Source organism: Sinohyriopsis cumingii, chromosome 4, assembly GCF_028554795.1.
Source record: "Sinohyriopsis cumingii isolate HCF-2022 chromosome 4, ASM2855479v2, whole genome shotgun sequence".
NCBI classification, from domain to species: Eukaryota; Metazoa; Mollusca; class Bivalvia; order Unionida; family Unionidae; genus Sinohyriopsis; species Sinohyriopsis cumingii.
In genome coordinates this window covers 55041302-55064868 of record NC_142964.1, presented here as the reverse complement: position 1 = coordinate 55064868, position 23567 = coordinate 55041302, and the positions used below count along the sequence as shown (strand labels likewise).

Here is a 23567-nt window from a genome sequence, read left to right as displayed (position 1 = left end):
CAAGCATTCAGCAAGGACAAGGCAGAAAGAGACGACGAAGAAAACACCCTTTCACCAGACTTCAAGCTAGAAAGGCCAAGAAAAGAAGAACCGTTCGAGACTTAGACGTTTTCGATTATTGAGACACTGCAACAAAAAAATGATGCCCCGAGAGTCTTGCGCCTGTTCCAAGACGGAACTGGATCTGTTTGCCATGCCCCCCACCATGATGACCATGTAAGAATCCCAATGGGTGGAATTTCATCCCGTCTCCTCATTGATCGATTCCGCTCCCATCGAGCTTGAAATCAAGGGACAGCCCGAAGATTACATCGATCTGAATAGCAGTTACTTGTACCTGAAAGTCACAGTTCTAGATAAGGATGGAAATGCTATAGACACTGAGCCAGTAGCTCCCGTCAACAATTTCATGCATTCCTTATTCAGCTCAGTGGACTTGTACTTGAACAACAAACTGGTCAGTAGCAGCATTGATACTTACCCTTACCGTGCCTACCTGGAAAATCTCTTGACGTACGGAATAGCCGCCAAGAACACTCATCTCAATGCCTGCGTGCTATGGGAACCTGACGAAGCGGGCGAATTTGATAAAACAGGTCTTGAAGCTGACCCCAAATCAAAAACAACCACCAATGAGGGATTTATAGAACGAAGAAAGAGAATCATAGGACCCAACCAAAGTTTAGAACTGATGGATCGTTTGCATTTGGACATGTGGTTGCTAGAAAACTATTTGCTGAACGGGGTGGATGTCCGCCTGAGACTGAATCGGAGCAGTACCGCTTTCCATTTATTGGCTGATGCTGGCGAGTACAAAACCAAAATCCAAGAAGCCAGACTCTACGTACGTCGTGTGGAAGTGTTACCTAAAGTAGGTAACGACATCAGTCAGACGTTGAGCAGAACGACCGCCAAGTATCCGATCCGACGCGTAGAAGTGAAAACTTTCACCATTCCTAGGGGACAGCGATCCGTGATCGAAGATCATCTGTTCCAAGGACAGCTACCCAAACGTTTGATCCTTGGTATGGTCTCGAATGAAGCCTTAAACGGAGCTATCACTAAAAATCCTTTCAACTTTCATCACTTCAACGTGTCCAAGATTGAAGTCAGTCGCGATGGCAAGACCTTGTGTACCCGACCTTTCGAACCTGACTTTGAGAAGAAGAATTACTTGAGATCGTACTTGTCCTTGTACGAAGCCACGGGACAGTTAGGAACCAACACCAGTCACGGCATTACGTACGACGATTATGACGGAGGCTATGCTTTGTGGGCTTTTGATTTCACTCCAGACCAAGACAGCGACGAGGGACATTTCCACCCTATAAAATCCGGCCAGATTCGTGTGGAAATTCAGTTCGGAAACAGAATCGGTGATGATGATGTAACATTGAACGTCATCCTGTATGCAGAATTCGATAATACCATAGAAATCAACAGTTTGAGAGAAGTCATTCTAGATTACTAGAAGCCATGGAAGACTGTTATCCCTCTTTACCTAGTGGAGAAGCTTTGAAGATGGAATGTGAGGAGACCGTGGAAGGAGAATCCCAACACAAAGACGAAAAGGACATCGTGATCAAGTCGAGATGGCCAGAACAAGAACAGCAATTGGTCTCCTACTGTGCTACATACCTGGCAGACACAATTACGACATGGATGAAGCATGATTACTATGGATGTCAAAACATCAGTCAAGAAGAAAAATTCAACGAATATCTGGACGAAGCTTGGAGTCTGTTTAAAAAAGACGTGTTACGTTGGTGGTATAAAGACTTGCGTGAACATTTCTGTCCTCCATTAACGACTCGAGACATCCATTACATCAAAACCCTCTTTGACAAATTCAAAGAGAAAGTCGAGATCGAAATTGATCACTTATTATCAGCAAAAGAACATTTAGTGACTTATTTTGATCGTGATTTTTCTAGAAACGATGAGAAAGTAAATCGTTGATTTTTTGACTAGTATGCTTATTTTGTTGTCTTAAGCTAGGAAACGTAGTGTCCATCCATGACTCAATGACTTGCAACAGTGGAAATCACAATTTCATTCACAACTTTGCCAACCCTGTTTAAAGTAGAGTGTAAATTGAAAAAAATGTTTGATGTTAAATTGTTGGATTATTGTTAAAAAATGTTAGAGTTGTTGGTTAGTGTTAAGTGATTTTTGAATAAAAAATGATGTGTTTTGAAAAAAATGCCTTTGTGATTTGTTTGGCTATAAGAATGTTTGATTCATGCTCTTTGACTTCTTACTATCCCTCTCATGACGTCCGCGCTTTGACTTTAAGAACCGGGTTGTTTCCAGTCTAACCATCCATTGTCGACTCATCCTCCTACGAAGATGTGCTCCAAACTAGCTAAGCTAAACGAAGCCTACGTGAATTTGCATAGGGTCAGACACAGTCTGATACCGAAGCCAGAAGAGATAGAGAATGTGAGAATGCTAAAAATCACTGAAGACTTGATAGAAGAACTCTTCAGAGAAGAAGTGAACAGGGAGAAAGAAGAATGGACAGAGAAGTACAGACTTCAGAGACAGCAGCAACAACAACAACAGCAGCAGCAACAGCAGCAGGAACCTGAACCTGAGAGAGGCTTTGTCGATTGTCGTATCGACACCAAAGAGTTCTTCTTCTCTTTCGGAAGAAGCAGACCTATCGCCAGAAAGTCTATCCTCAGAGGACATCGCATTCTTAGAAACTAAAAGATTGCCATAGCAAACAAAAAAAAACAGCCCTTTTCAGGGCTACCCCAATACTCTAGAAAAGAAATAACCATCCATTTGCCAATGTGTGTAGGTAGAGTAGTGTGAATATAAACACTAACTCTTTTTTATAGTGTGAGGGTATGTGTTTGTGTATTTGTGTTTGTAACATCTCACGTACGTTGGTGTGGATAGTAGATTAAGATCATGTTTTGTTTGGCTGTTTGAGGTGTGGGGAGAGTAGATTTGGGGGGTTTGATTGAATTGCTTTGCGTATGTGAATAGTATATTGGAGTGATTAATGAAAAAATGTTTTAGAATAGGAATGGGTAGTATAAAAAAGTGAGTGAGTGTTTGTTTTAGGTCCGCGCGTTGTTTTTTGGTCATGATATAGGTAAGATCAATTTTATGTTTTTTAGGGGGATGTTTTCCTTCACGTCCGCAGTTTTAGTATAAATTGAAACTCGTTCGGCAGTCCAGCTACCCTTGTTGATTGATCAACACCAGAATGAACACGAGACTGGCGAAACTGTTGGAACTTCATGTTCATCTGGAATATGCCAGGCGCCTGTTGAACGAACTGGCCGCGGAGGCCATTGTGGAAGAAGGAAGGATGAGAGAGGAGGAGGAAAGAAGAAATAAAGAAGAGGAGGAGAGAAGCTACAAAGAAGAGGAGGAAAGAAGATACAAATAAGAGGAGAGAAGATACAAAGAAGAGGAGGAGAGAAGATACAAAGAAGAGGAGGAGGAAAAGGAGAAAAGAAGAAGAAATTTCAGAATCCCAGAAACCGAAAATTGGGATTCTGAAGCCACATATCCTGCCTCTGCTCTCTCCCCCAAAAAAGTAAAAAGCAACTGGGGAACAAGATGTGTATGTGGCGCCAGGCCTGGAAGGTGCCACCATTAACCAGGTGTCCATGAAGTTCCAAAAAAAAACAGCCCTTTTCAGGGCTACCCAATACTCTAGAAAAGAAATAACCATCAATTTGCCAATGTGTGTGTGTATGTGTGTGTGTGTGTGTGTGTAGGTAGAGTAGTGTGAATATAAACACTAACTCTTTTTTCATAGTGCGAGGGTATGTGTTTGTGTGTTTGTGTTTGTAACTGCTCACGTAAGTTTGTGTGAATGGTAGATTATGGGTTTCTTTATTGTTTCTTAGCGTATGTGAAGAGTATAGTTTGGGTTTTGTAACCGCTCACGTACGATTGTGTGGATAGTAGATTATGGATTTTGTTTATTGTTTCTTAGCGTATGTGGAGAGTATAGTTTGGGTTTTGTAACCGCTCACGTACGATTGTGTGGATAGTAGATTAGGGATTTTGTTTATTGCTTCTTAGCGTATGTGGAGAGTATAGTTTGGGTTTTGTAACCGCTCACGTACGATTGTGTGGATAGTAGATTATGGATTTTGTTTTAATGATTTGCGTGTGTAAATAGTAGATTTGGGGTTTGTTTATTGTTGCTTCACTTATGTGGATAGTATATTATATGAAATGAGAAAAGTAGGGGATGTTTTCTTTCGCGTCCGCACGATGTTAGGTTATGATCTAGGTAATATCAATTTTATGTTTTAGGGGGATGTTTTCCTTCACGTCCACGCTTTTCGTATAAGAACCCACAATATTCGTCGTTCAAACCATTCTAGAGAGAAGATGGCTTCGAACCACCTCGATAAATTTCAAACATTGCAAGACGTCCTTGACAATTTGGGCATGATAGAACAAATGCTAGTACGACTCAATGAAGACCACTATTCTTATAGTCCGCATAGAGTAAAAATGGAGATTAACAACTTAAGAAAAGCAAAGGACATGATAAGTGGTGTGATGAAGGAAATAAAGGAGGAGAAGGAGGATGAAGGGGAAAGGATAATAATACGAAAATGGAATGAAAAAATTGAAAAAGAAGAAGAAAATGAGAAGAGGAAGAAAGAAGAGGAGGAGGAAGAGAAGAAAGAAGAGGAGGAGAAAAAAAAGAAGAAAAAGAGTGTAGGTGAGAAAATAAGACGTTGGTGGAGAAAAAGAAGAAATTAGAAGCAGAAGAAGAAGAAGAAACCAAAGGCCCTTTTCAGGGCCAGCCATATTTCTCGAAAAGAGAATGACTTTTCAATTGCCTACCCCTTTATAAATTTTTTTTTTTAAAAAAATCCCATGTTCAATTCCCCTTGTCCCTAAAGTAGTTTTTTTTTTCTAACATGTTCAATTCCCCTTTGTCCCTAGACAAACCCACACTTTATTCCCATGTTCAATTCCCCTTGTCCCTAGACAGACCCAAACTCTATTCCCCATGTTCAATTGCCTTTGTCCCTAGAATCGATATTTTTTTTTCCATTGTTCGAATGCCTTTGACGCTAATCTCAATATTTCCTTTTTTTTCCTTTCTCCAATGTTAAATTCCATTGACGCTAATCTTACCCAGGGTTTTTTGCCCATGTTAAATTTCCATTGACGCTAATCTCGCCCAGGGTGGTTAATGTTAAATTTCCATTGACGCTAATCTCGCCCAGGGGGTGTTTGTAATGCTAATTCCCATTGACGCTAATCTCACCCCTTTCACTACTACCAGTTGTGGTAGAACTGATAGAAAGACACCTGAGAATAAAATATGAAAATATTCCACACTGTTTTTTTGAGGTCATCATAATGTTTGGGACTCAAAATTATGCCATTATTATAATTACCAAATTATGCCATTGTTATAATTACCAAATTATGCCATTGTTATAATTACCAAATTATGCCATTATTATAATTACCAAATTATGCCATTATTATAATTACCAAAATAATGCCATTATTATAATTACCAAAATAATGCCATTATTATAATTGCCAAAATAATGCTATTATTATATTACCAAATTATGCCATTATTATAATTACCAAAATAATGCCAATATTATAATTACCAAAATAATGCCATTATTATAATTACCAAATTATGCCATTGTTATAATTACCAAATAATGCCATTATTATAATTACCAAAATACATGGAGAATTGTAATCTTTAACATAAAATGTTGCTTATGACCAATACAGGTCTTCCTACCTCTTTTGGGAACTATTGGCAATGTTATTCAGAACTAACAATAATCCATTTTATTTGCAAACGGCTCGTGTTCAATTTTTGTCAAGTTTTAATATAATCCATTTCCCCTTACCACTAAATGCATTGTTGATAAGTGTCAGTGACATCTCATTCTCACTACATAAAGACTCCATATTGCTGTACACTGCATCAAACTCCATATATCTGTACACTGCATCAAAGTCTGTAGACAAAAGATATGTAATTTTTATTATTATAAGTTAATCTTTCACGTAGTCACTGTTAAATGTTGTAGGATGCTTAACTAAAAGTAACAGTACATCACTATAATTATACTTTATAGCCATGTCTTCACAGATTACCATCCCCCATCCACATGTACTTTGTTGTGCATTACCAAAATCTCTTAATATATTTCCATTGAAACGGTTTAATGTAGTGTGCATCTAAATGGCTTTTGTTCCCATAATTGTAATCTTGTGTTTCTTATTCTGATTGATATAATGTAAAAATTATATTTGGTTATTTGTTTAATAATACAGTATTGATGTTTATTCGGCATAGTACAGGAATCAATTTGGTTTACTTTTAGCTGGAACTGGGCAACATAGATAGCAATGGAGCAAAATAGTCGGCAGTAACGCAACATCACTGGTAACAGAGCAACACAGCTGGCAACATAACGGCGTGATTCTTGGCTCGGTGTATGCTTGGGGTGTGACAAGGAAAATCGGTTAAGCCATTGTCATAGAATGCAAGTGATTAGTGTGTACCTTGATATTCGGAAGATATCGGCATTCCATGCAGACGTTCATGGGTTTGCGAGGAACCTTCGAGTTCAGAAAAAGGGTGGAGCAGCTCCAGGATAAATTTGATCAAAGAGTGTACATTGTATTTTGAGTAAAGCATCTGGTAAAATAAACCATACGTACATCTGTTTTAAACACATATTCGCATAATGAAGAATGCAGGTGCTGCATGTGACAACGTGAATATCATTTAGTATATCAGGCGAATTGTTTGATTTTAGTATCTTTCAGTGAATTTTATATATCTTTGGGTGAATTTTGTGTATAAGTACTCGACGTGCACTTGTGGGTGTGTCTAGCTCCAGCATTGGTGTATATATATATTTTGTTAACAGCCTGTTTATATGTAACGATCCTGTTCAAATGAATCTTTGAAGGAACACGAACGCTTTGTATGTAGCGATGAATATTGTATTCCAGGTCTAAGTCCCAATATATTTCTTTTTCATTATTTTTTTTATTATTATTTTGGTTTTTTTAAGCATTTATGGAGGAGGGTGTATAGAGACGCTTATACTTTATTATCATAAACATCATATTCTCGTATATCATGTTCGGTGTTGCCACTTAATTCGTGTCCACTCGGTTTCAATCTTGTTACAGCTATTAAAATAAAAAAAAAAACATTTTTAAAATAGAAATAAACGAATTTTCTTTCTTGAGACCATACAACCAGCCCCGGCCCTAGGATGTGCGGGCCCAAGGCAGCAAGTAATGAGCGCGGGGCCCCAAGCAAAAGAATTGCATTGCCCGAAAGCGCGGGGCTCAAGATGGTTGCCTCGTTCGACTTGCCCTAGGGCCGGGCCTGCATATGACCAAACTGAACCAAAGTTGGTTATGTGCAGTTTTGCACAGAGATCGTCTTTCAATCTGGAGAAATTTTTATTACAGTGTTGCCTTCAGCCCAATGCGAGCCAGTCTTGTTGTATCAGGTAAACCTAAGATAAGTGTTCGGCGTGCATTTCAATTTTAAATCACCTTCATAAGTAGTGATGTGAAAGTAAGGGTGTGAAATATGTTACCGATCTCGCTTAACTCATATACACTATTACTTTACCCTTTTTTTTGGGGCGGGGGGGGGGGGTCGTGAGTGTAGGGCATGTGTATTTCTAACCTGACCGTGCACGACAAATACTCGCCTCGCGTGAGAAAACCCCCATGGGCGCCGTATGTTTAATCGATGTTTCCTACATGCAAATTACTTGCCTGTTTATATTCTGTCTCCGAGTACCAGCTTGTTATATGTGCTTAGAGACGTCGAAAGTTTTCCATTTGTGGTATTTTTTTATATATATCTTCAATGGCCACCGAGTACAGCTTATTAATTGTACCAAGACTACTATGTGCCACAGCACGGAACGAATTTCCAAATAGGCACTATCCATTTGTGGAGCCGTAATTAAATTATTTTGCTAACGTCATCAGCCACAACGGTTCCTGTCGAAGTAATTCCGACAGTAAATCCAACAGGTGTAGTCGCAATTCCAACAACATCAAGGCCAACAGTGGTCGGCGCCCATATTCCTCAAATGGTATCTACGACAACAAACATGCGTTTATATTTCGCAAGTACAACCTTTTGCGATTTTATCTGGCAGCTGTGTTTTCAACTTTGATTATTGTTTTGCATTGATAGCTTTGAGTGTCTATCATAATTCTTCTATTAATAACATCACCGTAAAATACAATTGCTCGTCCATCAAAAATTGCCCAGACGCATCGCGGCTGGGTGCAACACGCACACAGGCACATTCAACGAAGTATTATTCTTTCTTAATACAACTGCCATGCAATTACTGAAAATAATTTCCTGGGAAGTGTTCATATCTCCGGCGATTGTTTTACACGCTTTTTAGGTTCACCTAGAACTACATTAATTACACTACAGACTGGTGTCTCCAACGATCGTTCTCATTTTGTCCAAGAAATGTTACATGGACAAGTACTTCCCTTGGTGAATATCAATCTATGTTTTTCTTTTGCCAGTCAAGTTAATGTTGGTGGATCGATTTAAATGAAGTCGAATTTTATTGTGGTGGATTAGTTGGTGAATTTCACTTCATCGTTGTAAAAACAATCCCTGAATGTTTAAATGTCTGTTGGTGTATTCAGTGACCGAGCATTTTTGCGTGCTAATGCGATGATTCCATCTGACTTCGAGTTGGTTTTGATACAAAGGAGTGTTCCTAATGGTCATTTTCTTTCTGGCCCTCTTGTAGTCTATATAAGATCGTATAAGAAGGTTTGTTAACGCCTTTGTCATGCAGGTATTTATCTACAACTGGTACAAAAGCACCGTTGATGTTTGCGCTCTATCCCAGTTGCTACAGCACCTCGTCATCGTTAAATTCCAGAACAACGTTGCGTGGCTGTTTAGAATCCAACACGTATACGTAATGATAAATCTTAAACACAGACACCAAAGATGGTTAAGTTCCATTACGGATAGACGTTGAGCCCTTCAAGGTGAATTTCACCTTTGGTAGAGGCTGATGATATCGATACTGCCTATGTGAAACTTTCTGGATGATTGCCGTATTTAATTGGACGCGTTATTGGTGAATCGTAATGCTCGAGATTATTTATCAACATTGTCAGTGCACCCCACATGTCAACAAACCCTCTTAAGAGGAACAAATACAACCCAGACTCGCGCACCTTTAAGATGTAAGATTTAGGTTTATCAAAACAATCCCCAACATCAGCAAAAACAAGTAGACCACTTGCTGTGTCGTCACTTCTTTTCTCGCTATCATCAACAAATATTCTGTGGGAAATTCCCCATGAATTTACTACACATTTTGGGGGATGGCAGGGCTGATCGCCCTTCGTCAGCTTTCAGTGACCCCATATACTGTTCGATCTCATCATTGTCAATATCAATATATTTTCGACACACCCGAGTCCTACCTGAGGTTTCAGAGTCGTAAGTGTCTAGGGGACCATCACGAACCGAGCAATGCGACTGAGCGGAAAATTCTCCAACAATCATGTCGGCGGGCGGGTAAAACTGACGTCTGTTTAGATAATGTCCGAATGCAACAATAACATTTGTGATCATTAGTGATCTTTCCTTTGTTAGTTCAACAATGTAGTTTAAGTCCGTGGCAAGACGAAACCGAAACGGAGCACGGAAACCCATGTTTCACTAAGCTACGTTGTCAACCCTCTAAATATATTTATGGCTTGGTTTCTATTTTACCTCCACTTATTTTATATTTAGACTTTAGGCACTTAAAGTATAGACGCGGTACAGCCACAATTCTCACTCTTCCTTTTTTGTTAGTGATTTTGTCCTTGAGTTAGTTAATAAAATGGTGAGATAGGAACAGCAAGGTATTGATTTGACAAACAAAACAACATTGTTTTTTTTTATTTTTTATTTATTTTATTTTATTCCTCTGTTTTTCCCTATCGATCTGTTTGATTGGTCGATCTATCTCTATGGTTGTTTTGCATTACGTGCTCGTGTCCAATCGTGGGTGTTTAGGGACATATCCAAGTACCAAGCAACGTGCTGTTTTTTCTCGAGTGCTCCCATGAAGCATATAAGCCAGTTATCGTAAACCAGTAAAGATCAGTCAAAGCAAAAGAATTAAAAGCGGTTTAAGACAATTTGTCAGGCTGGAGGACCTTCTGATCAGGGTAGGGAAGATTGTTTCAACGAGAAGAAATTGATGCCAGTAGGCCAAATCCATTTTAGAATAGCCAGTCAAATTCCCTCTTCAATTTTCGATCGAGAGAGAGAGAGAGGGAGATAGTAAACATATGGGAGGAAAAGACTGAAGAAGACGAGCAAATAAAATCAGTGCAGACTTCTTAGAATGGTGGCAAAGACACCAGCTGCAGATGGCAGAAAGGCCAAATGAGGAGGGGTAAAAGATAATGGAAGAATATATGCTACTAAAGCAGTAGCAAGAGCAGAAAGAGAAAGATAAATATTAACACCACTACCACCACCACTACTAATATGAGGAAAATTCTGAAACCGAGTCCAACGAACCTTGCTTTTGTCTATCGTTTTGTGTTGTTACCTGGAGCATAGAGAAATGGTGTAAAAGCTGCCGATGACTTAGAACCCGGTCTTATTTTTGCAACTACCCTCATCATGAAAAGTGTCCTTCTGAGTTTCAACCTTACGGCTCTTTTTAGTGCCTCCCAACTATTCTTAGATGTTTGTGTTTATACGAGTGATGTTGTGTGTTTCTTCTGATACCGATGTGTTGTATGAAGATTCAAAACGTCTCATCTGATAGTGTGTAAGTGTGAGGTTTTTGTTTGTAAAAATGTGTGCGTGCTAGTCAACACACCATAACATAAAACTTTCTCAATCACCCTATCAAATGATGGGTAGCCATCAGTATTTGTTTTTAAGAGAGTATATGAGCCATGCGATATCCTACCTCTCGCCCTCTAGATTCTAGACCAGGGGTCGGCAACCTACGGCATGCGTAAAACAAGGTGGCATGTCAAGAGGTTCTGTGTGGCACGCGAAGGGCAGCCAGAATTCTTGATTTTAAGTGTTACTCTCTTACTGGTGGCACGCGCTCATTCATTTTGTAATTAATCCGAAGAAAAGTGGCACGCTATGTAAAATAGGTCGCCGACCCCTGTTCTAGACCCTCGTATGTTAGAGTGCATATTGGATTGTAACAGTGTGTATTGATCTGTACAGATAAGTGTATGTCTATCATTAGGTGTTTGTTCATCCGGCTTCCCATAACTATTAATTCCAACAGAGAGACATTAAGTCCAATATTGTTCAATTCCCAAAAAGGACTTGCATGAACATGTGCAATTCCCAAAAATGGCTTTAGTGGTCCCCATTCTTAAATGCACATATGGCTATAATGATATGCAATGTTAACCTCACACAAGTCTGTGTCAATATGAGGGGTCTTGTTCTGGTGACCTATATTATTATGATAATCGCTAATTTTATCAGCCAATCAGATGAAGTCTTTTATCTTTGCGTTTGGGAGACTGAGCAGTGTGGCTGAAGTGCATTAATGCGTTTCAAACGATTTTCGCTTTCAGATTTTTTAAAAGCTGCATTTCCATTGGCTAATTCAAGGGTCACCAGGATATGACTCCTAAGCGGTCGCTGTCAGATCTTCAACTAGGACAGTGGAGAGGTGATATATGCAATGTTTAAATTCCATGAAGGGCTATAATGATCATTCATTTCCCAGCTCAGATCGCAATAATTTATGAATTAGATGCTTTCTTAGATCAAAAATGGAAACGGTTCTTTATCAAGATTTCCCATTATCTTAAGTAAAAAATCGCAAGACTTCATAAGTTTGACAATAAAAATCTGTTAGTTGTTTGATCCAGTACACCAACAAACATCTTAACTTATAAGTATTCTTATTTACTACGCATAACCTGTCTTCCATGACAATATGCAACATAAGATTTGTACATTATAAAATTTGCATTATAAAAGCGGTTCGTGTGATGTGGAAGAAGTATATGTCAGAGTTTCATTGTGTATGGTAATGCACAGACTAGGTGTGCAAACGTTTGTGTAGGGTAATGCACGGACTAGGGTGTGCAAACGTTTTCTGGATCACGAGTCCTAAAACTAAAGTATCTTTGCTCCAAACACCTACTAAAGGGCCAACACTATTCAATTATTCACTATAGAGACACACAAAACCTGTACTCGAGTAGTAGGTGAAATTTCAATAATCGAGTACAAATGACGTCACAAAAGCGCATGCCGTTAATAAGATAGGCCTAGACTGATAATATACATGCCTCGTTCTTGTAGCCGGAATGCGATGATTACGCCTTTTTCGCCATATTCGTTTGTAAAATGAATTTCTTAGAAATGTATTCCACCAAGATTTACTCCTCTCGGGTACTCTCCATATAAGAGAGGAAACTTTCTTCTTAAATTGCTGTCAAAATGTTTGACTTAGTGATGTAAACTTCTTTCTCATTGAAACTTAAATATACATGATTAACTGTATTCCCTTTAAATTAATTTACCAATGTTACTATGTAGATGTACTTTGCTAGGCTTTTCCCTGCCTATTTAAAGCTTGGTGTATGGCGTATAGGTAAACAGTATGGCGTCACGAACGTAAACGTTTATGCATGCGTTAATTTTGTTGGCAAAGTGCCTTCTTAGAGAAAAAAATATGTATGGTTTAATTTTCACATCATTGAATGGATATTTGTTTTAATATTTGAAATCTTTGGGTCTGCAGACATTGAGACCACTTTCGACCATTCCTCATATCCGCGAAGTTTTGGGGGGTCCTGTTGGTACTCTAAAACAGAAAGTTCTGTTACGACCCTGTTATCCTGGATTTGAACATCTGGCTTCTTGAAAGGAACATCATCGGACTTGAATTCGAGCTATTGGTGTGAAGTTAACTGACAAATTCAGTGTGTCACTTGTGAAAGCACACACCAGGCACAACCATTTTGTTCACAATCCAGGCTATCTTTCCAAGGTACATATGCATGTACGTTTCTAGTCGTTTGTGAAAACAATGTAATGCTGCTTGTTTGGCACCAGCACCTTCTCCAGATACAACCGAATCAAAACTCGGATAGACAGACAAAAAAAAGACACATTAGAAGGCCGCTATTCCCACCAACCCTTTAATGTTTCCTTTGTTCTGATTTAAAGGATGGTGGGAAGTGAAGGAAGCAGGATTCCTAATTGTTCATCAGGACTAAAATGTGTGCATTTAGGCCTGACCATTCAGAAGTAGGACAGAATAATCACGACTTGAGTACAATAAATGTTACCTGCATCAATGGATATTAGGCCTGGCCATTCAGAATTAGGACAGAATAATCACGACCTGAGTACAATAAATGTTACCTGCATCAATGGATATTAGGCCTGGCCATTCAGAATTAGGACAGAATAATCACGACCTGAGTACAATAAATGTTACCTGCATCAATGGATATTAGGCCTGGCCATTCAGAATTAGGACAGAATAATCACGACCTGAGTACAATAAATGTTACCTGCATCAATGGATATTAGGCCTGGCCATTCAGAATTAGGACAGAATAATCACGACCTGAGTACAATAAATGTTACCTGCATCAATGGATATTAGGCCTGGCCATTCAGAATTAGGACAGAATAATCACGACCTGAGTACAATAAATGTTACCTGCATCAATGGATATTAGGCCTGGCCATTCAGAATTAGGACAGAATAATCACGACCTGAGTACAATAAATGTTACCTGCATCAATGGATATTAGGCCTGGCCATTCAGAATTAGGACAATAATCACGACCTGAGTACAATAAATGTTACCTGCATCAATGGATATTAGGCCTGGCCATTCAGAATTAGGACAGAATAATCACGACCTGAGTACAATAAATGTTACCTGCATCAATGGATATTAGGCCTGGCCATTCAGAATTAGGACAGAATAATCACGACCTGAGTACAATAAATGTTACCTGCATCAATGGATATTAGGCCTGGCCATTCAGAATTAGGACAGAATAATCACGACCTGAGTACAATAAATGTTACCTGCATCAATGGATATTAGGCCTGGCCATTCAGAATTAGGACAGAATAATCACGACCTGAGTACAATAAATGTTACCTGCATCAATGGATATTAGGCCTGGCCATTCAGAATTAGGACAGAATAATCCCGACCTGAGTACAATAAATGTTACCTGCATCAATGGATATTAGGCCTGGCCATTCAGAATTAGGACAGAATAATCCCGACCTGAGTACAATAAATGTTACCTGCATCAATGGATATTAGGCCTGGCCATTCAGAATTAGGACAGAATAATCACGACCTGAGTACAATAAATGTTACCTGCATCAATGGATATTAGGCCTGGCCATTCAGAATTAGGACAGAATAATCACGACCTGAGTACAATAAATGTTACCTGCATCAATGGATATTAGGCCTGGCCATTCAGAATTAGGACAGAATAATCACGACCTGAGTACAATAAATGTTACCTGCATCAATGGATATTAGGCCTGGCCATTCAGAATTAGGACAGAATAATCACGACCTGAGTACAATAAATGTTACCTGCATCAATGGATATTAGGCCTGGCCATTCAGAATTAGGACAGAATAATCACGACCTGAGTACAATAAATGTTACCTGCATCAATGGATATTAGGCCTGGCCATTCAGAATTAGGACAGAATAATCACGACCTGAGTACAATAAATGTTACCTGCATCAATGGATATTAGGCCTGGCCATTCAGAATTAGGACAATAATCACGACCTGAGTACAATAAATGTTACCTGCATCAATGGATATTAGGCCTGGCCATTCAGAATTAGGACAGAATAATCACGACCTGAGTACAATAAATGTTACCTGCATCAATGGATATTAGGCCTGGCCATTCAGAATTAGGACAGAATAATCACGACCTGAGTACAATAAATGTTACCTGCATCAATGGATATTAGGCCTGGCCATTCAGAATTAGGACAGAATAATCACGACCTGAGTACAATAAATGTTACCTGCATCAATGGATATTAGGCCTGGCCATTCAGAATTAGGACAGAATAATCACGACCTGAGTACAATAAATGTTACCTGCATCAATGGATATTAGGCCTGGCCATTCAGAATTAGGACAGAATAATCACGACCTGAGTACAATACATGTTACCTGCATCAATGGATATTAGGCCTGGCCATTCAGAATTAGGACAGAATAATCACGACCTGAGTACAATACATGTTACCTGCATCAATGGATATTAGGCCTGGCCATTCAGAATTAGGACAGAATAATCACGACCTGAGTACAATAAATGTTACCTGTATCAATGGATATTAGGCCTGGCCATTCAGAATTAGGACAGAATAATCACGACCTGAGTACAATACATGTTACCTGTATCAATGGATATTAGGCCTGGCCATTCAGAATTAGGACAGAATAATCACGACCTGAGTACAATAAATGTTACCTGTATCAATGGATATTAGGCCTGGCCATTCAGAATTAGGACAGAATAATCATGATCTGAGTACAATAAATGTTACCTATATAAATGGACATTCTTATTCTCTTCTAAAGTTAAACTGAAATGCGATTTAATAACCGAGAAGTCAATCTTAATATAAAAATAACATACAACCACGTGAAACGCGTCGATTGGTGCTGTACTAACATTTAATTCATCATCCATTGATCGCTTGTTGGACAGGTATTAGCAATATAAGTCGTCTGGGGAAACAAAATATGTCTTTGTTCTCGTTTCTTTCAAATAAAATACCCACCCTACTTTAGTCGAGAAGAATCTTTCGTGAGTAAGCAAAAGATATTCCGTCAAAGCCGTAATTATCGTACTAAACGCACTATGTATTTATTCCACCCCACCTCCCAAACGCGATACGCCACATTTTTCTGCAGCTGATTTTACTCTTCACAGCCTTTTATTCATTTTTTTTTTCCTTCTCCGCATATTTAAAAGTGTGGGAAACATATTTTCGTACTCAGATATATCAAATAATTCATTTTTGGTTAAACTCTGACAGATTCCCAAACATATGCCCCTACTGAGGCTACAGATCCCTAAATAGGAGTATCATTTACGAGGGGAATCCGAGCACGTGTGAAGAGGAGGTGATAGTTTACATCGGTCTTTCTTATAATTGCATAAAATACATAAACACGGGCCAGCACTTTTAAACTGTATTAATGTCACAAAGCTTTGTGCATTTGACACATAGGATTTTGTTATATATGCATAGCTAAATACGGGCAAGCACTTTTAAACTGTATTAACGTCACATAGTTGGAAACGTTTTGATTTTAGAAGCAGATGGCAGATTATGAGACATAGATGGATTTTCTTATACTGAGTTTTTTCATGGCGATCCATAGTCAGAGAACGCCTTTAACTCGATACGATTATATGAGAATATGACTGAACTAGATCACGTCTTTATTGAACAATTAAATACAACATGCAATTTACAGGACCGGTTTTGTATTTGGTATAATGATGAAAATTTTGGACATTTATCAAGTTTTGGTGTCATTGTCTTACCTATGAGTTATACGCAGAGCAATACCTATAAAGTTGGTGTTTGTGTCCTTTTGTCTAGTCACCATCTTTTTCCGTTTATATGGCGCTAAACTTCCAACATCGTAGTCACAAAAGCATGATGTGGCAGCAGATCATGGCACGTGTTGTTCCTTCTATTTATGGATAATTCAAACACCGCAGACTTATAGTCTTTACCGATATATTTTCAACGTCAGATTTTAGATCTACAGTGTATACATTTTGGATGAGCGTTATACACGGTTCATACAGTAATTCAATTTTTGAAACCCTAAACAAAGGATATTACCGAGATTGAACGATATGCTTAAGATTATTATCATGATTAATAAAATTGACAAGTACTTCCTTAATTCCCCTACACAAACGTAGCTGTCATCTTCATATAAAGACTGACGGAACTCTTCGAAAGACAGTATCGAATAATGATGCTGATATCCCTTTGGTTTATATTTCTTTTCTTCATTCTTCTAGGACACATTTTCAAGCCAGGTAAGATCTCAATATTGTCTACGTTCTTAATATTGATTCATACATAACAGTATGCTTGTAAGTATGTGATAAGGACTATATATGTATAGTTACCTATATCAATGGACTTTCTTATTCTCTTCTAAAGTTAAACTGAGATGCGGTTATATATAATGAGACATTCAATTAGTATTATGTCAGCTGATTTTATGTGAATACCTTTAATGTATTCCTACTAGACTAGAGTTGAATTATTACTTTTGTTCTGAGTGTGCGATACTATCTCAAAACTATCATTTTATCTCATAAATATACTGAAGTAAAGACTGTAAGTGTGTTTAAAAAAGCCGACTTAATAATTCTCGAAGATCGGTTGCATTCCTTCTGTTTCTTCTACACAAGCCGATGACCTCCAAGCTACTTCTGTACCTACTGATTGGTCTTGAAACATCACTATCAAATAAGACCTACAATAAGCACGTCTACTGATTGGTCTTGAAACATCACTATCAAATAAGACCTACAATAAGTACGTCTACTGATTGGTCTTGAAACATCACTATCAAATAAGACCTACAATAAGCGCGTCTACTGATTGGTCTTGAAACATCACTATCAAATAAGACCTACAATAAGTACGTCTACTGATTGGTCTTGAAACATCACTATCAAATCAGACCTACAATAGCATGTCTACTGATTGGTCTTGAAACATCACTATCAAATAAGACCTACAATAGCGTGTCTACTGATTGGTCTTGAAACATCACTATCAAATAAGACCTACAATAAGTACGTCTACTGATTGGTCTTGAAACATCACTATCAAATAAGACCTACAATAGCGTGTCTACTGATTGGTCTTGAAACATCACTATCAAATAAGACCTACAATAAGCACGTCTACTGATTGGTCTTGAAACATCACTATCAAATAAGACCTACAATAGCATGTCTACTGATTGGTCTTGAAACATCACTATCAAATAAGACCTACAATAAGCACGTCTACTGATTGGTCTTGAAACATCACTATCAAATAAGACCTACAATAGCATGTCTACTGATTGGTCTTGAAACATCACTATCAAATAAGACCTACAATAAGTACGTCTACTGATTGGTCTTGAAACATCACTATCAAATAAGACCTACAATAGCGTGTCTACTGATTGGTCTTGAAACATCACTATCAAATAAGACCTACAATAAGCACGTCTACTGATTGGTCTTGAAACATCACTATCAAATAAGACCTACAATAAGCACGTCTACTGATTGGTCTTGAAACATCACTATCAAATAAGACCTACAATAGCGTGTCTACTGATTGGTCTTGAAACATCACTATCAAATAAGACCTACAATAGCGTGTCTACTGATTGGTCTTGAAACATCACTATCAAATAAGACCTACAATAGCGTGTCTACTGATTGGTCTTGAAACATCACTATCAAATAAGACCTACAATAGCGTGTCTACTGATTGGTCTTGAAACATCACTATCAAATAAGACCTACAATAGCATGTCTACTGATTGGTCTTGAAACATCACTATCAAATAAGACCTACAATAGCGTGTCTACTGATTGGTCTTGAAACATCACTATCAAATAAGACCTACAATAAGTACGTCTACTGATTGGTCTTGAAACATCACTATCAAATAAGACCTACAATAGCGTGTCTACTGATTGGTCTTGAAACATCACTATCAAATAAGACCTACAATAAGTACGTCTACTGATTGGTCTTGAAACATCACTATCAAATAAGACCTACAATAGCATGTCTACTCCGCTTGCTGAAGAACTGATCTCTCACATCACACAAAAATCAGAAGTTAACTTAATTGACCAGTATACTTCCCAGAAATTGAGTATTGTATCTCTTTAACCACAACTCTTCTTTGGAGATTCCCAGATAACCCAAAATCTATATACACTACACACTTTTCATCCTCTTTCAGTTTCTTAAACTAATTAACTGACTTACTTACAGACTCGTTGATTAAGTGATTAATTGAGAGAGAGAGAGAGAGAGAGACAGACAGACAGACAAAAAGACAGAGACATTTGTTGATTGATACTTTTAATTCTGGAACCCTTTTCACTCTTCAGCCTACTCTATAGACTTGCAAAGCTATTCAGCTTGTTACGGAAACACGGCTGACAATTTCCTCAAACCTTTTCGTGGCAGCACCGCAGTGATTGCAATTGATGCAGTCTTTGCATTTGCCAAACCTCTTTCAACCGGATGTCCACAAGAGCAAACAGTTAATAATACGGAATGGTGTTGCAGGTATATACAACTGTTTATCCTTCTTTATCTTTCTCCTCCTCGTCTGCATCTAAGAAGTTTAAGTGTTATTAAAACATCACTTCTGCAGAGCATGGAATCCGGTTCCTTTAAAATGTCCCCGCGTATCAGTCCCAACACTAAAAGAAGATATCACCAGTATACTTTGGTGAAAACTGTGCAGTATTATTTATTTTTGATAATGTTTTAACTGTTCAATCACATACTCAAACAATATAAAGCTAACCTGTAGCTTTCGTTCTGGTACTAAGGACTTCAACAGACCGATTAATCTCTATTGACTTTTAGCATCACCCGAGGGCATGGTAAGCGCTGTTAACAGATTGTCCCAGATATGCTGCAGGTTGTAACGGCCCCCATCCTTGTTTAGCTTTGGTCTGTGTGCACGGATGTTGATGTATTGTTTAACCCACCCACCCACCTTCACCCCGGCTCAAACCAGACTTGTTCTCGAATTAAGATCTTTGCTGAGTCCCAAGATACAGTTTTTGTGGACCTATTTATCACATTAAGTTTGAAGGACAACGTGAAAGGACATTGAAAGCGAGATTTAATGAAGATAGAAGACCAAGTTCTAGCTCGTCGGAGGTAACACAGCATATCCACAATGTTTGCCCTGGCTATACTGTATCTTTGGACTCAGTAAAAATCTTAGACCGTGAACAAGCGTGGTTTGAGTAAGAGTGTATATACATATATATATATATATATATATATATATATATATATATATATATATATATATATATATATATATATATATATGCGTGTGTGTGTGTGTGTGTGGCTGGACATGATTGTCTGATAATGAAAAGTAAAATTTTAGTGAAAGAAGCGTTTTAGATCTTATTCTATTTTGTATCTAAAGAAATGAGATACCATCAGTTATTGCTGGAATTTCAGTTCTTTTACAGGTTTTACTTTGGAACACTAATTACTGAAATTAGCACCAGATTCTTTATGTGCGGAATTGAAAGCAAAGATTTGAGACACATGCAGATTAAATAAATGCTTTGGGACATATGGTTTTCTCGACACAGAAGCTTGCATCAGGAATGGATCTATACAGAGAAATATTGGTTTGATTATGAGCATTCCAAAATTTGTAGTCATTGATTTTTATTTTAATATCATGGCGTATCCATAGACTTAGTATGGAGCTGTAACGTTAGTCATGATGTTGTCTGATAATGGTCGGATTCCATTTCAAGGTACAATATCACAGACTGTGGGGTTCGCTACACCGTTTCTCCACTTTCCCAATATGCGACGTGCACGGGGAACAGTCAGTGTACGGCCCCAGTCTCCTGGTCATTGACACCCTCAAATACCACATCCTGTAATGCCACAGACTACTTACCAAAGACATCGTACATGAGGATGGATTACTTCTGTGTGCCCAGTAAGTGGAGAGAGATAGAGAGAGATTTTAAATTAGTTTTTTGTATTAAAATCGGTGATTAGGATTCTTTTTAACTTCCAAAACATTTACTAATCTCAGTTTTATTTTTTTTCCGACGACTTAGATAGAAACAACAGTTGCTTGCATTTTTCCGCCAAAGTACTTTTTCAAGCATATATTTTTCTTCAAAATGTCAGAGTGCTGTCGATATTTACTTCCCATCTGAAATATCATTGTTTAAACCAAACAACGGGTTGAGGGCTGTGTTTCAGGTGTTTTTCAAATGCGTTAAAGTAATTGTCTACGGGTGTTTATTTACTGACGTTTCTTTATGAGTCTCAAGTTGTTTTTCTCGCCTGCAGCAATTGTCTATATTAAGGATACGACCTCTTAAAAATAACCCCTGTATCCAGATAACATCCTCAAACTAGAACCGTTTTGCATAAAAATAAAATTAATTTGAAATTTTTAAGTTGATGACATGTCCAATTTATTGAGTGGATTTTTTAAAATATAATTTGGAACATCTTTACAGAAAGCCATATTTTAGGTGTCTGTAGTGGTTCACTAGTTCAAGCATCTGAGGTGTTTATATGGAACAGTGGCTACCCATCTGCCATGACACCAGGTTCTGACATGTGCTCATGTATCGTGGAAGTTTCCTGTGATACCAAGCTGCAAATTACACTCGTTGACCTAAGGTTAGCAACGGACAATGACACGTGCGCACAAAATTTAACAATAACTGATGGCACCGACAGAATTTCCCTCGACTGCGCCAAAAACAATAATTTTTATTTTGCCAATGTCTACACGAGTTCGTCTTACAAAATTCTTTTGGAAGTCTTTAATCGGCTGATACGTACTGATGGCTACTTCTGGATTCAAATTACCGGTAAGCATCCTGGCTTTTCTTCTGTATTTCTTAGAACTGCTAATTAATTAGAGACACTGAAATAAATGTGAGGATGAGCAAGTAGGTCTTTAGTTATTTTCTCTTTCGTTTTGTTTTACTAGTTTTCATGAAGAAGGTTTATTGATGGATCAGTTGTTAGTGTGCGGCACCTCCGACCAGAAGGGTATGGGCCCCAAAATGTCTGTGTTAGTTCTTTATGCCCGTGTAGAAAACGTTTCATTTAAATTAACTCGCACACTAATACTTTTCCTGTATGCTCTGAAAATTGTAGACACACACACACACGCGCGCGCACGTACCTACACACAGAGAATGTATAATTTTCGATAATATTCGATATTGTGATTGTAACAACCACTGTAAGCTGTATTCTGACTTCAGTATTAGACAGGAACATGACTGACATTTATTTTATTGTATTTTAAATAAGAATTAAAGGTGCCCTTCTAATTTGCATAACCATTCATAGTATATTCTTTGAGCAGAAAACGCTGTCAGTTGTAAAGATAAGTTTCTTATTTACTTGGCAGGTGTCAACAAAGCTGCACATGTGTCTCTTTCTTGTGGCGGCGGTTCATCATACACTCCCAAACCAACGTGCCCGTCGGATAATGCCTCTACGACCATCACAACAATATTAACAACTGCAAATCAATCAGTGATCTCCACTACAACTCTAAATTTAACAACGCCACCAAATAACATGTCTTCTGTAACAACATCGTCAACATCCACATCCCAAAAGATTTCTTCGAGTAAGGGCGAATCACCCAAAGATGACAAAGGTATTAGCCATGTTTTCCTCATGCAATTATTCCAGTGTGTTGTCTGAAATACTTTTTATGACCCTGTCCTTCCGTATGTTGTACCAATCTGATAGTGTCCCACGATGCAGTTATGTTAATATCATATGATGGCTGCATTCCTATGGTCGTTGTAAAGTGTAACTTCTACATCATCAGAAATACTTCCTGTTTGGAACTATAATTAAAATATGCAGGTATAAACATTCTAGAAGGCAGATTTAAGGACAGATGACACTGGAGTGAGGTGGGGGCACAGGATAGGTCATCAAGTACGATTGGTGCACAAGTGCGCGTTAGCAATGGTATGTGGGAACGAAATTGCGAAATAAGCTTGCAAAGGCATTCATTATTTAAAATACGCTGAGGGCACTTTCGTAATTTGAGTTATTTATGTACGCCAAGAAGAAATAAATTAAGAAATCTAATAAATAAATGAAAACTTCAATACTGAATTATGTATTCACTTTATCATGGTTCTGCTCTGAAAAAGATCAAATGTTCTTAACAGAAAAAGTAATGGATCAAACTAAATCATGCAATTTTGTTCTTAATTATAGCCAGGTCTATTTGGATTATCTTAGCTTGTCTTGTGAATCATTTGAAACAACTGCTAAATCTGTTTAGATATTATTACCATTATTATTATTATTATTATTATTATTATTATTATTATTATTATTACATAAAAGTCAGGGTGTATTGTATTTACCGTAACATTTATTGTGAATGACTCCTTCGTTAGCAGATGGTACATTAATGGATTTTCGTCCCGAACATATTCGAGTAAAACTGTGTTTGCAACATGTCCATGACAAAAGCTAGCTAATCAATATACTTTCAATTTAATCTATAATATCTCATAAGCAAAAGAGTTTGGACGAGACTGTTGACGCATTAACGTGTCTTTGAGAATGGCGGTGAGGACCATTTCGTATCTCAACGGAGTGACCTGTTTGACAAATGGGCTGCGAACGTTTAGCCATACATAAATTTTAGAAAAGGATGTT

General features: G+C 38.0%; 1 protein-coding gene across 1 annotated transcript in view; it reads left to right on the top strand.

The window, feature by feature from the left end:
- Positions 1 to 17006: 17006 nt before the first annotated feature.
- LOC149801199 (uncharacterized) overlaps positions 17007 to 23567 on the top strand; it is a 32294-nt gene continuing 25733 nt past the window's right edge. Inside the window, exons 1-5 of the mRNA XM_089956777.1 lie at positions 17007 to 17137; positions 19238 to 19418; positions 20648 to 20838; positions 21374 to 21733; positions 22285 to 22539. Coding sequence (XP_089812903.1) covers positions 17071 to 17137; positions 19238 to 19418; positions 20648 to 20838; positions 21374 to 21733; positions 22285 to 22539 — 1054 coding nt within the window. The 5' untranslated portion in view covers positions 17007 to 17070. The remainder of the gene's footprint in view (positions 17138 to 19237; positions 19419 to 20647; positions 20839 to 21373; positions 21734 to 22284; positions 22540 to 23567) is intronic.